Source organism: Peromyscus californicus, unplaced genomic scaffold (genome assembly GCF_007827085.1).
Source record: "Peromyscus californicus insignis strain IS unplaced genomic scaffold, ASM782708v3 Scaffold_18__1_contigs__length_77618521, whole genome shotgun sequence".
NCBI lineage: Eukaryota > Metazoa > Chordata > Mammalia > Rodentia > Cricetidae > Peromyscus > Peromyscus californicus.
In genome coordinates, this window is record NW_026294480.1 from 56,653,792 (window position 1) to 56,674,851 (window position 21,060).

The following is a 21,060-nucleotide window of genomic DNA, read 5'->3' on the forward strand; positions in this document are numbered from 1 at the left end:
TACTCTGTTCTCGCCTTCACCCACTGAATCTCTAACTCAGGTTGCCAGGCTTGTTGGCAGGCACCTTCCCTGCTGAGCCATCTTGCCAGACTGTAATACAACCTTCTTGGGAATGGCCGTGTTCAGGAAGGCCACTTCCCAAAAGAAGTGCATTGGAAGATAACCGTTTCGTCTCTAATGCTATTTTTCTAACTGTAACAGCAGAACCCCTGTGGTGGGAGCATGGAGAATAACAATAATGGCCTTGCTCACCTGACGCAGAGCCGTTCCTACGTCTTGGCTTGTTGAAGTGAAGTTTCCTTACTGCCTAAGCCATTCTTCAGTAGGAGATTTTGTTACTGACATCAAAGCACAGTAACTGACAGGAAGTTCTTCGGCATCCGCTGTGCCTGAGATACTTTACAGGAACCACCAACTATGCAGCTGTGAACTGGGTTCTCAATAAGGTTTGTCTTCAGGGAGACAAACCATGAAAACTCGAAGCAGGAATATCAGGCACCAAATATTAAGGGCTTGGATTGAGATGACCTCATAGGAGGCCACCCTCATATGTGAACTATATGATGAACTGTATGAGAACTACAGATGGGCACGGGAGAGAAGGAGGCCCTGAGTGAGTGAAGCTGTGAGTGAATGTGTGCTGTTGACATGGGCATGGCCGTGTTAATGACCCCAGAGCCTCAGAACCTCGGAGGAATGGCAAAGCCTCCCTGCCACCTGGGAGGCTTAGAAGGAAATGGCTGTACCTTCCTTGGGGGACCAAGTGTAAGTGTTGACAGTGTAGAGGAAATGTCCACCAGAGCTTCTCCACCTCCCCCGGACACTTATGGCCTGAAAACTGCTCCACAGCAGAGACCACTCCTACAGAGATTGGCCCAACCTGTCCCCTTGATCTGGCTGTAGACCACAACCCCCGCCTCCTTGTTGGGCTAGGTGGTAAGCCCGTGTCACTGTTCAACTCTATATACCCAACACTCTGAGCTCCTGGGGTGCTGAGACTTTCCCAGCAGAGCCCAGACCACCTGATCCAGCTTTTCTGTCTGCCATTTCTTTATTCACTCACCACTCTGTTAGAACCAAGTCCCAGGAGCCATGCTCTATGCAGCAGAGAGGGAATGTTCTAGGTGGGGGAAAAAGTGTAAACAAGGGAGAGGAGTCAGGTTGCATTCATTTGCTGGGGTCACCATAATGAAAACACCACATATGGAGTGACTTAAAACGGAAATCTATTTCTCAAGATTCTGGTCTACAATCAGTATCAACATGGTTTATTCTGTGCTGGGGCCACTTGTTCGTAGATGGATGCTTATTGCTGTACTCTTACATCCCTGGTGTCTCTCAAGGAAGACAGAATAAGAGCCTGCCTTAATGACTTTATCTTGACTTAACCAACCTTCTAAAGGCCCTGTCTACAAATACATTCACAATTTGAGAAACTGGGGACTAGAGATTTAACACATGAATCTTGAGGGATACAATTCAGTTCATAACAAGGACCAAAAAATTATTTATGAATTAGAGATTATTGGGAGATGAAACTGGAAGAATGTATTAGGACCAGACAGTGGGTAAGTTGAATTGTTGGCCTAGATTTTGTTGTGAGGTATTCATTGGAGAAAACTACTTGGACATGGGTTCAAGACAGTAGAAAACCGTTATTAGCTGGCTGGTGACTACACTGGATGTTTGGGACCTGAGTGCAGTCCTGAGCCTTTCTCAGGGTGAGCTTTTTAAGCACAAATCCACATCCTAGGTTGACACATCTAAGTTATCAAGAACAGTTAGCCAGAGGAGCAACTCCAGGAGCCAAAAAGCAAGGTTAGTACATTTAGGGTGTTGCTCGAATCTTAAATTGGTCTTATAATAAAAAACCTGAACCAGATATTGGGGTAAATGCTGAAAGATCGGAAAGACAAAGGAACAAGCCACTGCCATGTCTCACCTCACCAATTCCATGAATCCTCTGACTAAAATCCTCTGAGTCCTCAGCTGAAAGGCTCCAGCTGAAAAAGCCTCTAGCTGTGAGGGATGCTTCTGCCAAAAAGCCTTTAGTTCCTGTCTCCTCATGCGTTATATACCTTTCTCCACCCAGCCATGGTGTGTGTTTCCCAGTACTGGGATTAAAGGTGTGTGCCACCACTGCCTGGCTCTGTTTCTCTCCTAGACTGAGTCAATCTCATGTAGTCCAGGGTGGCTTTGAAGTCACAGAGATCCAGAGGGATCTCTGCCTCCTGAGTGCTAAGATTATAGGTGTGTGCCACCACTGCCTGGCCTCTACGTTTAATCTAGTGGCTTGTTCTGTTCTGATCTTCAAGCAAATTTTATTAGGGTACACAATATACCACCACATAGGGCCTCTCCCAGAACTACTGACTTTGATGGAATAGGTCTTTGTTTCATTTTAGCAAGTGGTGTTACCCATGTGCTGGCTTCCAAGGCCTGAATGGTACTTTGATCACATCGCCAGTTGTGCTAAGGTCTGGGGGCCTTTACATTTTCACTCTTGCAGCAGCAAAGGGGTCAATGTCGATTTTTAAGAACAATTCAGCATCAGTATGCCACAATGCTCAATCAACAAGTAAGAAAAACTGGCTAGAACTGCTGTTGTGTAAACAGTCTACACTGGTACTGATGAGGACTATGAGGATGAAGGACTCAGGTCAATGCATCATGAAAATACGTGCACAACAATGTTTATTGCCGCACTGTTCACAACAACAGGTGTCCAAGCACAGAGGAGTGGGTAAAGAAAATGTGACACACAGACACAGTGAAATTGTTCTTAGCTATAAAGAACAAAGTTATGCCATTTGCAGGTAAATGGATGTAACTGAGAATAAGAAAATTCAGTCAGTCTTAGAAAGACAAAGATCATGTTTTCTCTCATGAATAGTTCGTACACTTTAAATAGGTAAAATTATGTATGTATATGAAAGTGGAGGCAAGACTGTCTAGGAAAAAGGGGGACTCATGGGGGAGGGACAGAGGGAAAAGAGGAAAGAGGCAGATAAGAGGTAATATGCTCAATGTGCAATATAAGCTTGTATGAAAATATCCTTATATAATATAGAACCATGTGCAATGAACACATGCAGGGAATTTTGAAAAACTAGTCTCACAGAAAGGACACAAAGATCAAGTAGATTGGATTGCTGGACATTCTTCAAGGTCCTGTGTATGGCTGAGGGTCAGAAGCTTAAAAGCTTCCCTGAGAACCCAGAATAGACAGAACATCTTGTAAATACCCTCTAAACTGCCCAGTGGTCTTACAGAAGAGTTCCAGCAGAGCAGCTCTCTCCAGCTCTGGTAGGAACAGATCCTTCCTCTGTTCTCAGTCGCTCAGATCTGTATCCCCAACCTCCCAGGGCCAGCTCTCAATTGCATAGTCTAAAGACAGTTTCTAAATGTTCTATATATTTGAAGACAGACACCCAAAGCCTATACCATATCCCCCAAACATGTTCTACTGTTTAAACATGTTAAACTATTATTTTATGTGTATTGGTGTGTTGTCCACATGCATGCCTGAGCACATGCATGCCCAGTGCCCACAGAGGCCAGAAGACGGCACTGGATCTCCTGGAACTGGAGTTGTACAGAGGGCTGTGAGCTGTCACACGGGTACTGGCACTCTGTTGAACCATCTCTCCAGCCTTCTAGTGATTTTTATAGCAATTTTCACTTTTCTACATAAGAGAGAAGCAATGACTAAGAATGTCAGGCCAAAGCTTACTTGGGAGTCAGAGATAACGAAGGAGAATAATGTGGTTATTGAAATATTAAGACGTTCGAGAAAACTGATAGAGCTCTTGACTATCTACAAATACTCATGACAGTGAGAAGTCAAGGGCACATCCACCAGAAACAGCCAGACCCAGTCAGCACTTGGTGAGTTCTCTCTTCTAAGATTCAGTACTACCTATACGAATCTTATATAAAACTTACATTTCCTTCATACTTCTACATTTTGATTTTGAGCTACAGTTCCGAGTACGTGGGGGAAACAACCCAGGGTGGCTTTAGGGACAATTATCTGTCAATCACTTTGACCTGTATCTTCACTTCCTCACGAGATCTGTTCCTCAGGCAGGGGCAGATGTGCCGAATGCAAAGTTAGTTTTAAGTGTACATCAATACGCCTAAAGTAAGAGACGCAATACAGTTTGTTCAGAAACGCCTTTATTTCACTGGCAAAAAGCACTAAACTTACTCAACAGTTTTCTTATCACAGTAAACACACATCTCCAGTAATAATTCGGACTGCAGGTTAAGATAGGCACAGCATACAAGATGGAGATGGACGGCCGTCGATTCTAAGGACAACACTAAATAAGCTACGGAGAAAACAAGTCTTCAGAATGTTAGTGTCTTACGTTCCACATAGATCTTCCAGTACTGCTCCATTACATGGCATGGTAGAAGCTCTTGATCGCTGATGGAAAGTATGTCTTTTATCTGTAGATAATGAGGGATGCCTTGCACTGACTTTCTGGAAGTGCCTGTTAAAATACGAATCAGAATTAAAACCAGTCCTTTATAATGTAAGATTTAAACATAATCATCACATAGTCTAGAATCCAGTCAATCCATGCCCGATGCCCAAGCATACTTGATAGGTTTTCTGACCAGGACATTCACCATTCCACTTTCTATACCTGAGACAAACCTGGGGGAGGGAGAAGGAGGAGGGAAGAGGGAGGAGGGAGGAAGGGGGAGCACACTGGTGGGACGGGGAGAAGGGAGGTGAGGGGGAGAGAGAGCTGTTTGTAGTCTAAAATTATAGCAGAAAGAGCATGAAGGAAGCTACTGAAGGTAGTTGAATAAGGCTTCCTGTCCCTCAATTTCTGGGAAGTTGTGAATAAAGCAGTTGTGAAGACTAAATGAAAATTTGCATGTGAACCACTTAACATGTTACTTGGCACATGGCAAATAATAACTGTTGCTATTATAATGATCACTATTAATTGCTAACTTTAGAACAGAAGACAGACGACCAATTTTCTAGTCCTTCCTCTACACACCTCAAGGCAATGACCCCACTTCTAGTTGTTTCATAAGCGAGAGGGTTTTTTTTTTTTAAACCTCTGCTTCTTGAAATGGTGAATGGTTTTGAAAGTGCTTGCTTCAATCTCCAATAGCCTCAGAGCTTGGCTATTTGAGTTATTCATCAATTACCAAATCAAATTTTATTCCACAGAGATTGCCAGCATGTTCTAACTTCATCAAGGCAGCTTTAGCTAGACACACCATATAGTCCATTAATTATATCCTATAGATATAAATGCTTCATAAAATTAGGTATTTTAAGGGCAGTGGTGCTTTTGATGACCGGTACCCATCTATCTCCGCCCCTGTAACTTGCCTGTCTATGGCTTTTCCTTTCACTTTACTTGGCCCATGTGCTTTGGGCTGTATCTATTTTCACTTCTTGATTCATTTCTATCTGCACCAAAGCAGGCACTGACTCAGTGACAGGACATAATCCCTTCAGAGGGAGGTGAGACAGAGTGAGATCTTTGCCCAGTCTGGGAAGAGTCACATCTAAGCCCCCCTTTTGAGACTTGAATCAACAGGCAGACAGTCTTGGGTAATGAGAGGCTGTCAGGGGAGTGACAGTGTGGAAGGGGAGCTTAGAAATGCAGTGGCTTCTGTTGTTTTTAAAGATGGAGTCTCATGCATCTCAGGCTGGTCTTGAATTCACCATGAAACAGGATGACCCTGAACTTCTGATCTCCCTGCCTTCACCTCCTGAATGGTAGATTACAAGTATGTATCACCACACCTGGTTTAAGGGGTTAGAATTTAGAAGCTGAAAGAGGAGAAATTCCATGTTTAGTCATGCTGTGTGAATTCTAGATAAAGCCTGTAGTTCTGTCCCTAGCCTTTACAGACATGTACATGTGTCAATAAAATTCCATTTTCAGTGGTTTAAGTCAGTGTGAGTGGAGTTTTAAACTGTCATTTACAGACCGAGGGGCTGGCTCAGTAAGTACTCACTTGCCTTACAACCTTAAAGACCTAAGTTTGATTCCACAGAACTCATGAAAAAAGAAAGAAAGAAAAAAGAAAAAAAACTAGGCATAGAGGGTAATAGTATATCTTTGTAATCCCAGCAGAGAGGAGGCAGTAATGATAGGATCCCTGGGGCTCATTGGCCACCCAGCCTAGCTTTCTTGGTAAATTCCAGGTCACTGAGACCTTATCACAAAAACAGAAACAAAAAACCCCCAAAAACCTCAAAACAAAATAAACAAAGGGAAAATAAAACAAAATAAAAAACAAGGTGGACAGCAGTTAAAGAACAACAGCCAAGGTTAACTTCTGGCTGCCTTGTGTGCATTTACACACACACACACACACACACACAGACACACGGCTAACTTCTGGCTGCCTTGTGTGCATTTACACACACACACACACGGCTAACTTCTGGTTGCCTTGTGTGCATTTACACACAGACACACACACACAGACACACACACAGACACACGGCTAACTTCTGGCTGCCTTGTGTGCATTTACACACACACACACACACATAGACACATACACACGGCTAACTTCTGGCTGCCTTGTGTGCATTTATACACACATACAAACACACACACACACAGACACACACACACGGCTAACTTCTGGCTGCCTTGTGTGCATTTACACACACACACACACACACATGGCTAACTTCTGGCTGCCTTGTGTGCATTTACACACACACACACATACACACACACACACACACACACACACACACACAGACACATACACACGGCTAACTTGTGGCTGCCTTGTGTGCATCTACATTTACACACAGACACACAGACACGGTTAACTTCTGGCTGTTTCATGTGTATCTAAATTTACACACAGACACAGACACACACACGTCCTTGTGCACACAGATAAGCACTGGAGAAGCCAGGGAAGTTTAACTCACAGGCATCCTTCAAAGGAAAGAGATGTTTAACCTGTCCTCTTCCTGGAATTCTGGGGATGGATGTAGTTTACAACCTGGTGATCCTTTGCTGTCTGTTGAGCCCAACTCTGCCTGTATCTCCCAGAATTTATGTTTTACTTATTCCAGACCCTTCCCCCCTAAATCCTGAGCATTACTTCTAGGCCATAAAACCCACCCTGTGAGAGATGTCATTTGTACTTTACAACAGCCTAAGTGACTTCTATGCCATTTTAGGGCCCGGCCAACCCTGACACCTACAGGGATTGTGTTTACCTCAGTCGTACTGCCTAGATCCGTGTTTTGAGCACTGTTTTTAAGTCAACAAGAACTCATCTTACAGACAAAGTTGTATGCCCTCTGTAAAGACCTTCAAAGTAAACATGTCTTAAGCTTTGTTGTACTCACTGGCCTGAGTTAACTGTTATCTGAAAACTTCTTTCCAAAATTGTGCTATGCTTACATATGGCAAAAATATATAAGCTGATGTCAGACTTGCAAAGTCTTGGTCCAGCACTAGTTACCTAAATTGGGCTGAACCAAGTTTCACTTTTCCCTTACCCAGACTGTTTCCCTGCTGGCTGTAAAGCTTGCAAGGACCCCCACAATTAACAGCTGTGTTTTTCATAGATCTTGAACTGAACTGATGGGCTTTGGCAATCCTGCTTCAACCTCCCAAGTAATTGGGACTGTGGGCATGTATCACCACACCCTGTTTTCAGAAACAAGGTATCCCACAAAAGCTGGGGATGGGAGGTATTGCTCAGGTAAAACTCACAACAGCAAAGCTCTCACTGGCCATCCTTACCTCCATAAGATACTGCACCTACATTAGTTATGTTCTGAGTGCTTACTCTGTGACCGTTTATTTCTAATTTATGCTTTATTTCAGTCTTGTGCAAATACTTCTGTAGGAGTGCTGTTTGTAAGCAAAGTGACTAACTAGGCTGAGGATATGTACATACTTTACACTTCAGACACATCTGCCAGTGTCCACCTAAAGTCCTCTTTTCCACTGCCAGTATATGAATATCTACGATGATGCTTATTTTCTCCTCCATGTCCATACTAATACTGCATAATATGAATTTTTAAAAGCTATTCCACTCTGGTTATACAAAATAAAACTATTGTTCTCATTGATACTTTCCTGATATTTAGTATGAGCATCTTTCATATGGACTTAATACCTTTAAAATCTCTAGACCTAGGAAGGTGCCTCTTTAAGATTCTGTTGGCAGTGACTGATCAGATAGCAACCCAGAGTATGTTGTTGAATAGGTCAGGAATTTAATCTGTGTATTAATCAAAATTCTGCTTTCAAACTGTATTCTCAGCTCACTGAGCATGACAGTACAATGCTTAGTTAACTCTGGTGCTCCAAGGGGGAGAAATCTGTTGCATGTCTTGCTAACAAGAGACTCACTGCAATACTAGCTCTATACACAAGAACAGTTTCAGAGAATCTTTGCCTATAGTTCTTATTCTATGGACATAAAAACAAAGGGGATTTTTATTTGTTTATTTTGAGATGAGATCCCAGTATATTGCTCAGGCTGATCTTGAACTTCTGGGGGAAGCAGGGATCTATTGACACACCAAACTTGGGGTTTCCTATGGCTGCAAAGGAGCAGAGTAGGAAGGCCCCAGCTGAGAGGGTACATACCAATGCCAATGCACAATACCCCATCACCTCAGGCCATGACTCCTTTAGAGACTCAAGTTCTTTATAACTGGGCCAACTCTTAATTGTAACTTTTTTTTTTTTAAATCCAGTGTTCAGACAGGCCTACTGCTTCAATTTCCAGTGTAAAACTCCTTGTAATATGTAAAATTACCCAACATAATTTGCTGTGTCTAAGTTAGTATTTTCTCTGTTTACAGTGTTGTGGTTTGAATATGAAATGTTCTCCACAGGCTCCTATTTTGAATAGTTGGTCGTTAGCTGGTAGTGCTAATTTGGGAGGTTACAGAAACTTCAGTGGGTAGAGCCTTGGTGAGGAAGTAGGCCACTGAGGGAAGGCCCTTGGGCACATATTACCTCTGGCTACCACTTCTCCTGCTTTCTGCTTCCTGGTCAGCCAGGAAGGGACATTTCTGGCACTGTGGTGTCTTGCTAAAGCACATGGAACCAAATAACTACAGACTTTGAACCTGTGAGTCAAAAGGAAGCTTTCTTCCTTTAAGCTGTTCTTTCAGGTATTTTCTTCGGTGACATTAAGAGCAATAGATATATTTTGCTACCTAAGAAGGACTTTTGCCAGAAATTACTGGTTACTTCCTTTCTGGCTGTTTCTTCTGTCCACTGACAGAATGCTGGCTAATATGTTATACGGAAAACTTTCCTTGCAGCTATGTGTGGAATTTGGTTAAATTCTGGCCAATGAAATGTATGCCATAGTTCTGGGATAGACTTTAGGCAAAATTCATTAAGGTTGCCTCCTAATGTCTAGAGCTCAGCTGTGATGGCCAGATATTCATTACAATGTGGGGCCGTGAGCTGAGCTAAGAACACAGTGTTGAGGAACATGAAGCAGAAAGACAGGATGACTGTGTTGCCATTATACCCGGTGTGGATTGCCTGTATCTAGCCTTCCCTGTCAAAGAATAGTTGTATGTATTTTGTGTGTGTGTGTGGGGGGGGCACACAGACACCACAGAGCACACATGGAAGCCAGGGGACCATTTTCAGGAGTTAGTTCTCTCCTCTACCATGTGGGTCCTGGAGACTGAACTCAGGTATTCAGCTTGGCAGCAAGTACTTTAGTCTGGTGAACCATCCCACCAACAAAAAAAAAAATCTCCAGAGGCAGGCGGAGCGGCGGCTGCAGAGGCAGGCAGCGCAGTGGCCGAGATGCGGTAGTAATAAAGACCAGAAACTAAACTATTACCCGCTGAAGAGTTAGTGAAAACAAGGAGATTAAGAGCTTGGAACAGGGATGCCTTTGATCCCAGCACCCGGGAAAGGAGCCATTTCTGTGGGAAGCAACCAGAACAGACCTGAACACTCTGTCTGAGGCCAACCCTGGGCCCAGCTGCCGATCCTACAAAACCCAACAACTTGGAGGTGTTGGTGAGATTACCCTACTAAACAACCTGCTCAGCTGAGATCCATTCAGGGGAGGATTCAGAATCCTACAGTCTGCAGTCTGAGGAAACAAGATCAGCTGAGGAGCTGACAAAACATGAGGAATGAGCAAAATGTGACCTGAGAACACAAAAGAAGGCGCCGCCCAGCCACCGAACCAGATCACCAGAATCATAAGCCTACCTTATACCGACTGGGAACAGCTAAGCCCCCATCTCCGGACCAGTCGATCAGGTCTCTAGCCCCTAGGCCCTACCCATCGGAGTCCCAGGGACCAGACAGCTACCTTTCCCTGCTCCCCCACCAAAACAAAACAAAACAAACAAAAAAACCAACCCCTACAAACCTAACAACCACTGAAACCATAAGCACACCCTGCACCAACTGGGAACAACTGCTCCCTGAGACAGAACCCACTAACACTGATTGGACTAAGCTGCTCCCGAAGAAACAGAGCCTAACAACACCGACTTAACCAAGAACTCCTAGTGGACCAAGACTAACAATTAGAACAAGAGAGGCACCTTCAGACACAGACACTGCCTACACCGGGCAGAGGAAGAGATGAGTAGACGCCAGTGCAAAAATACAGGCAACAACATAAAGACCTATATGACAACATCAGAACCTACTGATTCTACACCTGCAAGACCTGAACATACCAAGGCAGAAGAAGCAGAAGAATTCAATCCTAAAAATGACTTTAAGAAGATGATAGAGACCCTTAAAGAGGAAATGAAAAACTCCATTAAAGAGGAAATGAAAAACTCCATTAAAGAGGAAATAAAAAATTCCCTTAAAGAAATGGTAGAAAAAACAAACAAAAAATTGGAAGGCAAGAAAAAGTAATTAAACAGATGAAGGAAAAAATTCAAGATTTGAAAATTGAAATTGAGACAATAAAGAAAACACAAACTGAGGGAATGCTGGAAATAGAAATCCTGACTAAACGAACAGGAACTACAGAAGCAAGCAAAACCAACAGAATGCAAGAGATGGAAGAGAGAATCTCTGACACTGAAGACACAATAGAGAAAATAGATTCGTCAGTCAAAGAAAACACTAAAGACAAAAAAGTTGTAACACAAAACATCCAAGAAATTTGGGACACCATGAAAAGACCAAATCTAAGAATAGGGATAGAAGAAGGAGAAGAATACCAACTCAAAGGCACAGAAAATACATTCAACAAAATCATAGAAGAAAACTTTCCTAACCTAAAGAAAGAAATACCTATGAAGATACAAGAAGCTTACAGAACACCGAATAAGCTGGATCCCAAAAAAAGTCCCTCGCCACATAATAATCAAAACACTAAACATACAGAACAAAGAAAAAATATTAAGAGCCGCAAAGGAAAAAGACCATGTAACATATAAAGGCAGACCCATCAGAATAACACCAGACTTCTCAATAGAGACTATGAAAGCTAGAAGGTCCTGGACAAATGTTATGCAGACACAAAGAGATCATGGATGCCAATCCAGACTATTATACCCAGCAAAACTCTCAATCACCATAGACAGAGTAAACAAAATATTCCACGATAAAACCAGATTTAAACAATACCTATCCACAAATCCAGCCCTACAGAAAGCACTAGAAGGAAAAATCCAACCTAAAGAAGCTAAACACACCCATGAAAACTCAGGCAACAGATAATCCCACACCAACAAATACCAAAGAAGGAAAATGCAACACTACCACAAAAAAAAAAAAAACAGGAATTAACAATCACTGGTCATTAATATCCATCAATATCAATGGTCTCAACTCACCTATAAAAAGACACAGACTAACAGAATGGATAAGAAAACAGGATCCATCCTTCTGCTGCATACAAGAAACACACCTTAACTTCAAAGACAGACACTACCTCAGAGTAAAGGGCTGGGAAAAGGCTTATCAATCAAATGGACTTAAGAAACCAACAACAGACTGCTGGCAATGGTCGAGAGACAGTCCGAACTGACCTACTCTGGTGGTGAGATGGCCAAACACCCTAATTGTCGTGCTAGAAACCCCATCCAATGACTGAGGGATCTGGATGCAGAGATCCATGGCTAGGCCCCGGGTGGATCTCTGGGAGTCCAATTAGCAAGAATGAGGAGGGTTTATATGAGCGAGAATTCTTGAGACCAAGGTTGCATAAAGCACAGGGACAAATAGCCAAACGAATGGAAACACATGAACTATGAACCAATGGCTGAGGGGTCACCAACTGGATCAGGCCCTCTGAATGGGTGAGATAGTCAATTGGCTTGATCTGTTTGGGAGGCATCCAGGCAGTGGGACTGGGTCCTGTGCTCATTGTATGAGTCGGCTGTTTGAAACCTGGGGCCTATGCAGGATCGCTTGGCTCGGCCTGGGAGGAGGGGACTGGACCTACCTGGACTGAATCTACCAGGTTGATCTCAGTCCTCGGGGAAGGCTTTGCCCTGGAGGAGGTGGGAATGGGGGGTGGGCTGGGGAGAAGGTGAGGGGGGTGGGAGGGGGGAGAACAAGGGAATCCGTGGCTGATATGTAGAACTGAATTGTATTGCAAAATAAAAAAAAAAAAAAAGAAAAAAGTTGGTGTAGCTATCCTAATATCTAATAAAATAGACTTCAAACTAAAATCAATCGAAAGAGATCAGGATGGACATTACATATTTATCACAGGAAAAAATCCACCAAGATGAAGTCTCGATTCTGAACATTTATGCCCCAAATACAAAGGCACCCACATTCATAAAAGAAACATTACTAAAGCTTAAAATGCACATCAAACCCCATACATTAGTAGTGGGAGATTTCAACACACCACTCTCACCAAAAGACAGATATACCAGACTGAAACTTAACAGAGAAATAAAGGACCTAACAGATGTTATGACTCAAGTGGACTTAATAGACATCTACAGAACATTCCATCCTAACACAAAAGAATATACCTTCTTCTCAGCACCTCATGGAACCTTCTCTAAAATTGACCACATGCTTGGTCACAAAGCAAATCTCAACAGATACAAAAACAATGGAATAACCTCCTGTATCTTATCAGACCACCATGCCTTAAAGTTAGAATTCAACAACAACAAAAATTATAGAAAGCCTACAATCTCATGGAAACTGAATAATGCCCACCTGAAACACCAATGGACCAAGGAAGAAATAAAGAAAGAAATTAAAGATTTCCTAGAATTCAATGAAAATGAAAGTACAACATATACAAACTTATAGGACACAATGAAAGCAGTGCTAGGAGGAAAATTCATAGCACTAAATTCCCACATAAAGAAGATGGAGAAATCTCATACCAATGACTTAACAGCACAACTGAAAGCTCTAGAACAAAAAGAAACAAACTCACCCAGGAGAAATAGACGCCAGGAAATAATCAAATTGAGGGCTGAAATCAATGAATAGAAACCAAGAGAACAATACAAAAAAATCAATGAAACAAAGAGTTGGTTCTTTGAAAAAATCAACAAGATAGACAAACCCCTAGTCAAATTAACCAAAAGGCAAAGAGAGAGCACCCGAATTAACAAAATCAGAAATGAAAAGGGAGAAATAACAACAGACAACGAGGAAATCCAGAGTATCATCAGGTCATATTTCAAAAACCTGTACTCCACAAAATTGGAAAATCTGGAAGAAATGGACAATTTTCTGGATAGATACCACATACCAAAGTTAAATCAAGACCAGATAAACTATTTAAATAGACCAATAACCCCTAAAGAAAAAGAAACAGTCATCAAAAGTCTCCCAACCAAAAAAAAAAAAAAAAAAAAAAGCCCAGGACCAGATGGTTTCAGCACAGAATTCTACCTGACTTTCAAAGAAGAACTAATTCCAATACTCTTCAAATTGTTCCACACAACAGAAACAGAAGGAACATTACCAAACTCTTTTTATGAAGCTACAATTACCCTGATGCCCAAACCACACAAAGATGCAACAAAGAAAGAGAATTACAGACCAATATCCCTCATGAACATTGATGCAAAAATGCTCAACAAAATATTGGCAAACCAAATCCAAGAATACATCAAAAAATTATCCACCATAACCAAGTAGGTTTCATCCCAGGGTTGCACAAGGATGGTTCAACATATGAAAATCTGTCAATATAATACACCATATAAACAAACTGAAAGAAAAAACCACATGATCATCTCATTAGATGCTGAAAAAGCCTTTGACAAAATCCAACACCCCTTCATGATAAAGGTCTTAGAGAGATCAGGAATACAAGGAACATACCTAAACATAATAAAGGCAATTTACAGCAAGCTGACAGCCAACATCAAATTAAACGGAGAGAAACTCAAAGCAATTCCACTAAAATCAGGAACAAGACAAGGCTGTCCACTCTCTCCATATTTATTCAATATAGTACTTGAAGTTCTAGCTAGAGCAATAAGACAACAAAAGGAGATCAAAGGGATACAAATTGGAATGGAAGAAGTCAAACTTTCACTATTTGCAGATGATATGATAGTATACATAAGTGACTCCAAAAATTCTACCAGGGAACTCCTACAGCTGATAAACTCATTCAGAAAAGTGGCAGGATACAAGATTAACTCAAAAAAATCAGTAGCCCTCCTATACACAAATGATAAAAGGGCTGAGAAAGAAGTCAGAGAAACATCACCCTTTACAATAGCCACAAATAATATAAAGTATCTTGGGATAACACTAACTAAACAAGTGAAGGACCTTTTTGATAAGAACTTTAAATCTCTAAAGAAAGAAATTGAAGAAGATATCACAAAATGGAAGGATCTCCCATGCTCATGGATAGGTAGGATTAACATAGTAAAAATGGCAATCTTACCAAAAGCAATCTACAGATTCAATGCAATCCCCATCAAAATCCCAACACAATTCTTCACAGACTTGGAAAGAAAAATACTCAACTTCCTATGGAAAAACAAAAGACCCAGGATAGCTAAAAGAATCCTGTATAATAAAGCAACCTTTGGAGGAATTACCATCCCTGACATCAAGCTCTACTATAGAGCTATTGTAATAAAAACAGGTTGGTACTGGTATAAAAACTGACATACAGACCAATGGAATCGAATTGAAGACCCTGACATTAATCCATGCACATATGAACACCTGATTTTTGACAAAGAAGCCAAAACTATACAATGGAAAAAATAAAGTATCTTCAAAAAACGGTGCTGGCATAACTGGATGTCAATATGTAAAAGGTTACAATAGATCCATTATCTGTCACCATGCACAAAACTCAAATCCAAATGGATCAAAGACCTCAACATAAATCCAGTTACACTAAACTTAATAGAAGAGAAAGTAGGATGCACTCTTGAACGCATTGGCACAGGAGATCACTTCCTAAATATAACACCAGCAGCACAGACACTGAGCACAACAATTAATAAATGGGACCTCTTGAAACTGAGAAGCTTTTGTAGGGCAAAAGACATGGTCAATAAGACAAAAAGACAGCCTACAGAATAGGAAAAGACCTTTACCAACCCCACATCTGACAGAGGACTGATCTCAAAAGTATATAGAGAACTCAAGAAACTAGACATCAAAATACTGAACAATCCAATTAAAAAAATGGGCTGAAGAGCTAAACAGAGAATTCTCAAAAGAAGAATCACAAATGGCTGAAAGACATTTAAAGAAACGCTCAACATCCTTAATCACCAGAGAAATCCAAATCAAAACAACTCTGAGATACCACCTTACACCTGTCAGAATGGCTATGATCAAAAACACTAATAACAGTCAATGTTGGAGAGGATGTGGAGCAAAGGGAACACTCCTCCACTGTTGGTGGGAGCGCAAACTTGTACAACCACTGTGGAAATCAGTATGGCGGTTTCTCAGAAAATTGGGAATTGATCTACCTCAAGACCCAGCCATACCACTCTTAGGAATATACCCAAGGAATGCTCAATCATACCACAAAGATACATGCTCAACTATGTTCATAGCAGCACTATTTGTAATAGCCAGAACCTGGAAACAACCTAGATGCCTGTCAACTGAAGAATGGATTAAGAAAATGTGGTACATATACACAATGGAGTACTACTCAGCAGAGAAAAACAATGACAACATGAAATTTGCAGGCAAATGGATAGAACTAGAAAAAAATCATCCTGAGTGAGGTAACCCAAACCCAGGAGGACAAACATGGTATGTACTCACTCATAAGTGGATTTTAGATAAAGCAAAGAACAATCAGACTGCAACCCACAGAACCAGGGAGGCGATATAGCAGGGGGGACCCTAGGATGACTGTGGCTTATAATAAGTTTTGGTTTTACTCAATTACAGGGCAAGCCTCAATGAAATATTTCACAGTCAGGATAAGAATTTATACTGTATCAAGCTGATAATTGAAAAATAAATTTAAAAAAGTGAAAAAAAGAAAGCTAAAAAAAAATCTCCTGCTCACTGCCACTTAGATTTTTTTCTTTTCTGAAAAAGAAATATATATGTAGTTTTGAATGCCTACTTCAAAACAGTCTTTTGAAAAGTAAGTAGTCAGAAACACAGCTCCAGAATTAGTGTTTCTTCTGGGACTCCAGTTCCAGCGTGTTCCTATCCCATCACCTGCTCCTTCCGTGGATTTTTGTTGCTGAATTTTCAGCTTAAGAAATACTTTTTCATTGAAAAAAACTTTCATACAATACTTTGATCATGTTCTTCCCCTCTCCCGATTCCTTCCATATCTTCCCCACCTCTCTAACCACCCAACTTTTTTATTTAAGTTTTTTTTTTTCATTTTACAAACCAAACACAGTTCTCCCTCCCTCCTCTCCTCCTGCTCCCCACTCTCCACTCCTCAGAGAGCATTCTATGATGACAACTGGGGTAGTCATCAATCGGATTACAGGGGAAGGCCAGTTCAGGCACCCTCTCCTAGGAGTCTTAGCTGGGGTCCTCCTTGTGGATTCCTGGGGATTTCCCTAGCACCAGGTTTCTCCCTAACACCATAATGGTTCCCTCTATCAAGGTATCTCTTTCCTTGCTCTCCCTCTCTGTCATTCCCCCAAGTCAACCATCCTGTTCCCTAGTGTTCTCATCCTCCCTCCCCCACCCCCCGCCCAGTATACCCAGGAGATCTTCTCTTTCCCCTTCCTAGGGTGATCCATGCATGTCCCTCTTAGGGTCCTCCTTGTCTAACCACCCAACTCTGTGTTTTTTTCTTTCTCTTAAAAAAAAAGACAGAACAAAAACAAAATGACAAAAACCCCAAGAGACACACAATCCCTGCAAACCACACAAATGAAAATAAACAAGCAAAAGACCTGTAAGACAAAAAATGTTCAAATAGAGCAAAATGATATGAACATCTACAAAAATATTTTTGAGTTCATTTTGTGTTGGTAAACTACTCCTGAGCATGGGGTCTGCCCTGAAATGTGGTTAACCACGCAGTGAGACTCCACTGGAAAAAGCTAGTATTTCCTTTTCCAGGGGGAAAGTTCAGTTGCAGACAGCTTCTTGGTTCATGGAGAAGCCCATGTCCACTTGTCCTTCTCAGTGCTTGAACCTTTGTGGGTCCTGTGTGTGCTGTCATAGTCTCTGTAGACCGAGTGCTCCAAAGTTTCTCACTCCGCACACTGTCTAGTTGTGGGTCTCTATGTTAGCTCCTATCTGCTGCAAGAAGTTGTTTCTCTGATGAGGACTGAGGGAGGCACTGATCTATGTTGTTAGGAATACTTTTATAACTGTGTTCCTTTAGCAGAATAATAGTATCGGGTTTTCATCTAGGCCCATGACCTATCTAGTCTCAGGTCTTGGTCACTTTAGCAGTGTTGGGTATGGGCTCCATCTCATCAAGTGGGTCTTAAATCCAGTCACAAAGTTGTTGGCTATTCCCACACTGTTGCACCAGTGTCTCTTGCAAGCAGGTCACTGCTGTAGGGTGCAGGGATTGTAGCTGGGAGATTCTGATAATTACTTTTCTCCTCTGGTAGTGTGCAGAGTACCTTCCAGTACCACGAACACCAGTCAGTAGGGGTGAAGTTTCTAGTCAGGGTCCAGCTCAACTTTTCTATATTCCATAAGTAAGTGCTATCCTTTGCATATCGTTTAGTTTCTGGTCTCTGTGTTAGTTCCTATCTATGGCAAGAAGCTTCTCTGATGAGGGTTGAGTAAGGTACTGATCTATGAGCATAGGACCCTTATTATGCTTGGGGGTTTCCATGGAGCTCCTATGTTTAATGACTCAACAAGATGTCCCACTCCTGGCACTGGAGGTTTTACTTAGTGGCATAAGCTGTCTTGTTGGGACATTGAATCCCCTATTCTTTGGTGACTCCATTTAGATTCCTTTCATCTATGTATATATTTTGGGAAGCTTCTATAGTAGTAGGTTCCCACATGGATTTTCAAACAGCTTTCAGTATTGTCACTCCCCATCGTCCCTCCTCTACCCTTCTCTTACATCTCCATATTTATTCCCCCTATTTTAATTTCCCCTTGGTTTCTCCACAATAATATATTCTTTTCCCCAATGACCATGTGTTGTTTTTCTCTTTCAGTCTGTTTATGTGGTTGACTATGTTTATTGATTTACATATGTATGCTGAACTATCCCTGGCCCTCTGAGATGAACTCAACTTGATCATTGTGGATAGTCTTTTTGATGTGTTCTTGGGTTGTTAGCAAATATTTTATTGAGAATTTTTCACTGATGTTTACAAAGATATTTTTCTATAACTTTCTTAGTTGTTGTTGGGTCTTTGTGTGGTTTTGGTATCAGGGTAATAGTGGCCTTGTAAAGGGAATGAGGAAATGCTCCTTCAGTTTCTACTTTGTGTAATAATTTGAGGAGGATTGGGTTCATTCTTCTTTTAGAGTCTGGTAGAATTCTGCACTGAATTCATTTGGCCCTGGGCTTTTTATTTATTTATTTTTGGTTGAGTGAGGGGAATATGGTGTTCTGTACCTTGATAGGCACTCCTGTTTTTAGAGTGGGGAAATTTTCTTCAATGATTATGTTAAAAATATTTTCTGTACCTTTAATCTAGGTTCTTTTTCTCTTTCCTCTATCCCTGTCTTTTTCATAGTGCCCCACATTTCCAGCATGTTTTATGTCTGGATTTTTTTTTTTTGACTTTACATTTTCTTTGACTGAGCTATCCATTTCTTCTACTTTGTATTCAAAACCTGGGATTCTCTCATCCATATCTTATAATCTATTAGTGAAGTTTACCTCTGAAGTTTTTGTTTGACATCTTAAGTTTGTCATTTCTAGTTTGATTTCAGGTTCCATTTTCTTTAGTGCTGTGGGATGTCGTTCTGTATACTGTAAATATGTGTTGCTCTGATTGGTTGATAAATAAAATGTTGATTGGCCAGTAGCCAGGTAGAAAGTAGAGGTGGGGTAAGCAGACAAGGAGAGTTCTGGGAAGAGGAAGGCTGAGTTAGAAGTTGCCAGCCAGACACAGAGGAAGCAAGATGACAAGGTAGAACTGAGAAAAGGTACCAAGCCACGTGGCTAAATAAAAATAAGAATTATGGGTTAATTTAAGTGTAAGAGCTAGTCAGTAATAAGCCTGAGCTAATGGCCATACAGTTTATAATTAATATAAGCCTCTGTATGTTAATTTGGGTCTGAGTGGCTGCAGATCAGGCTGGACACAGGAAAACTTCCAACTACACTTTAGTGGTTCTATTTATTTGTCAAATTCCACTTTCATATCATGAATTGTTTACATGATTTCATTCAACTGTTCCCTGTCCCCCTCTTGCCCTAGACTTTATTAAAGGATTTATTTATTCATATCCTCTTTAAGGTCCTTCAACATACTTATAATTGCTATTTTGAAGTCCTTGTCTTGTGCTTCAATTATATTGCATTTACCAGGGCCTATTGCAATAAGATGACGTGTTCCTGGAAGACTCATACTGTCTTGGCTGTTCATGATTGTACTTTTGTGCTGGAATCTAGGCATCTGGGGTTATGTTTAAGGTGTTTTTTGGTATTGATACCTAGTTTTGCCTTTGTTGGGCGGGTGTTCTCTTCTTTGGTTGCTGTTGCCTGCCCTCTTTGGATCCTAGGCAAGCATGGTGGCTATTTGGTCCTTGGAGAGAATGCTTCTGCTGGTCAGGTCAATGGGTGGCAGAAACGCATGGAGAAAGTTTAGGAAGAAAGGCTGAGAGTGGTCCCTGGAAAGAGCTAGGGAGACTGGTGTCTGCATCAAGGGGAATGCAGGTGGGGTAAGAGGAGGGGCTTCTGCAAGCAGCTGCTACAGAACAAAAAGTAAGTCTGGAGAGAGTGCAATAGATGACAGGAAGGATATTGAAAACCACTGAATCCCATTCCAGTATGGCCACTGGGAGGCCCTGGTAGAATGTGTTTCCGAGGATTGGTGCCTAAAACAAAGGAATGGAGATGGGTTAAAAAGAGAAGGCTAAGAGGGTATGTGGAAACTGTATCAGAGTCCCCAGGAAATGGAGGTAGGGTGAGAGGAGGGGCTTCTGCAACAGGACAAAGAATAACTCTGGAGAAATAAGAATGAAAGGCTAGGGAGAGCCTGGCATCCCCACCCAGAGGAGAGTCCCCAGGCAATGGATGTAGGGTGGGAGGAGGGGCTCCTATAGGCATGCTATAGGACTAAGAATATATCTTGAGAGATCTTTTTTATTCAAGATCTGATCATCATTTATTTGTTACTCTTACAGGCCTCCTTTTGACTAGGCTCAGACTTAGAAGTAGGAGTTCTTAGTGAGGACAGCCCATGTCTCTTGGCAATCTGTTCCTGGTGTGTTTCTTTGGCTTCCTTCATTCTCTTGGCCAAACGTTTAGCATATTTTGCAGCCACCTCCTTGTTTTCCTTAGTGTGTTGTTTCTTCAGAGTAGTACGTCAGTGTTCAAGCTCCAGGACACATGGAGTAACAGGACACTGGATCTTGGGTACTTTGATCCTGGGCTTCTTACCGTCTTTGTGTAAGGACTTTCTCACAACATACTGGTAGGCATCATCTTCTTTAGAGATTGAAAAGCTTTTGGATTCTGCTAGCTCTT

The 21,060-nt window shown here is 41.6% G+C and overlaps 1 protein-coding gene across 2 annotated transcripts in view; it reads right to left on the reverse strand.

Moving 5' to 3' along the window:
- Positions 1-4,241: 4,241 nt before the first annotated feature.
- Positions 4,242-21,060, reverse strand: part of Ankrd31 (ankyrin repeat domain 31) — a 162,877-nt gene continuing 146,058 nt past the window's right edge. The window contains exons 26-27 of one of the 2 annotated variants that reach the window (XM_052742836.1): positions 16,635-16,637; positions 4,242-4,499 (exon numbers count right to left, since the gene is read on the reverse strand). In XM_052742836.1, the coding sequence (XP_052598796.1) occupies positions 4,354-4,499; positions 16,635-16,637 (149 nt within the window). In that variant the 3' untranslated portion in view covers positions 4,242-4,353. The remainder of the gene's footprint in view (positions 4,500-16,634; positions 16,638-21,060) is intronic. The other variant, XR_008219405.1, reaches the window with a different exon arrangement.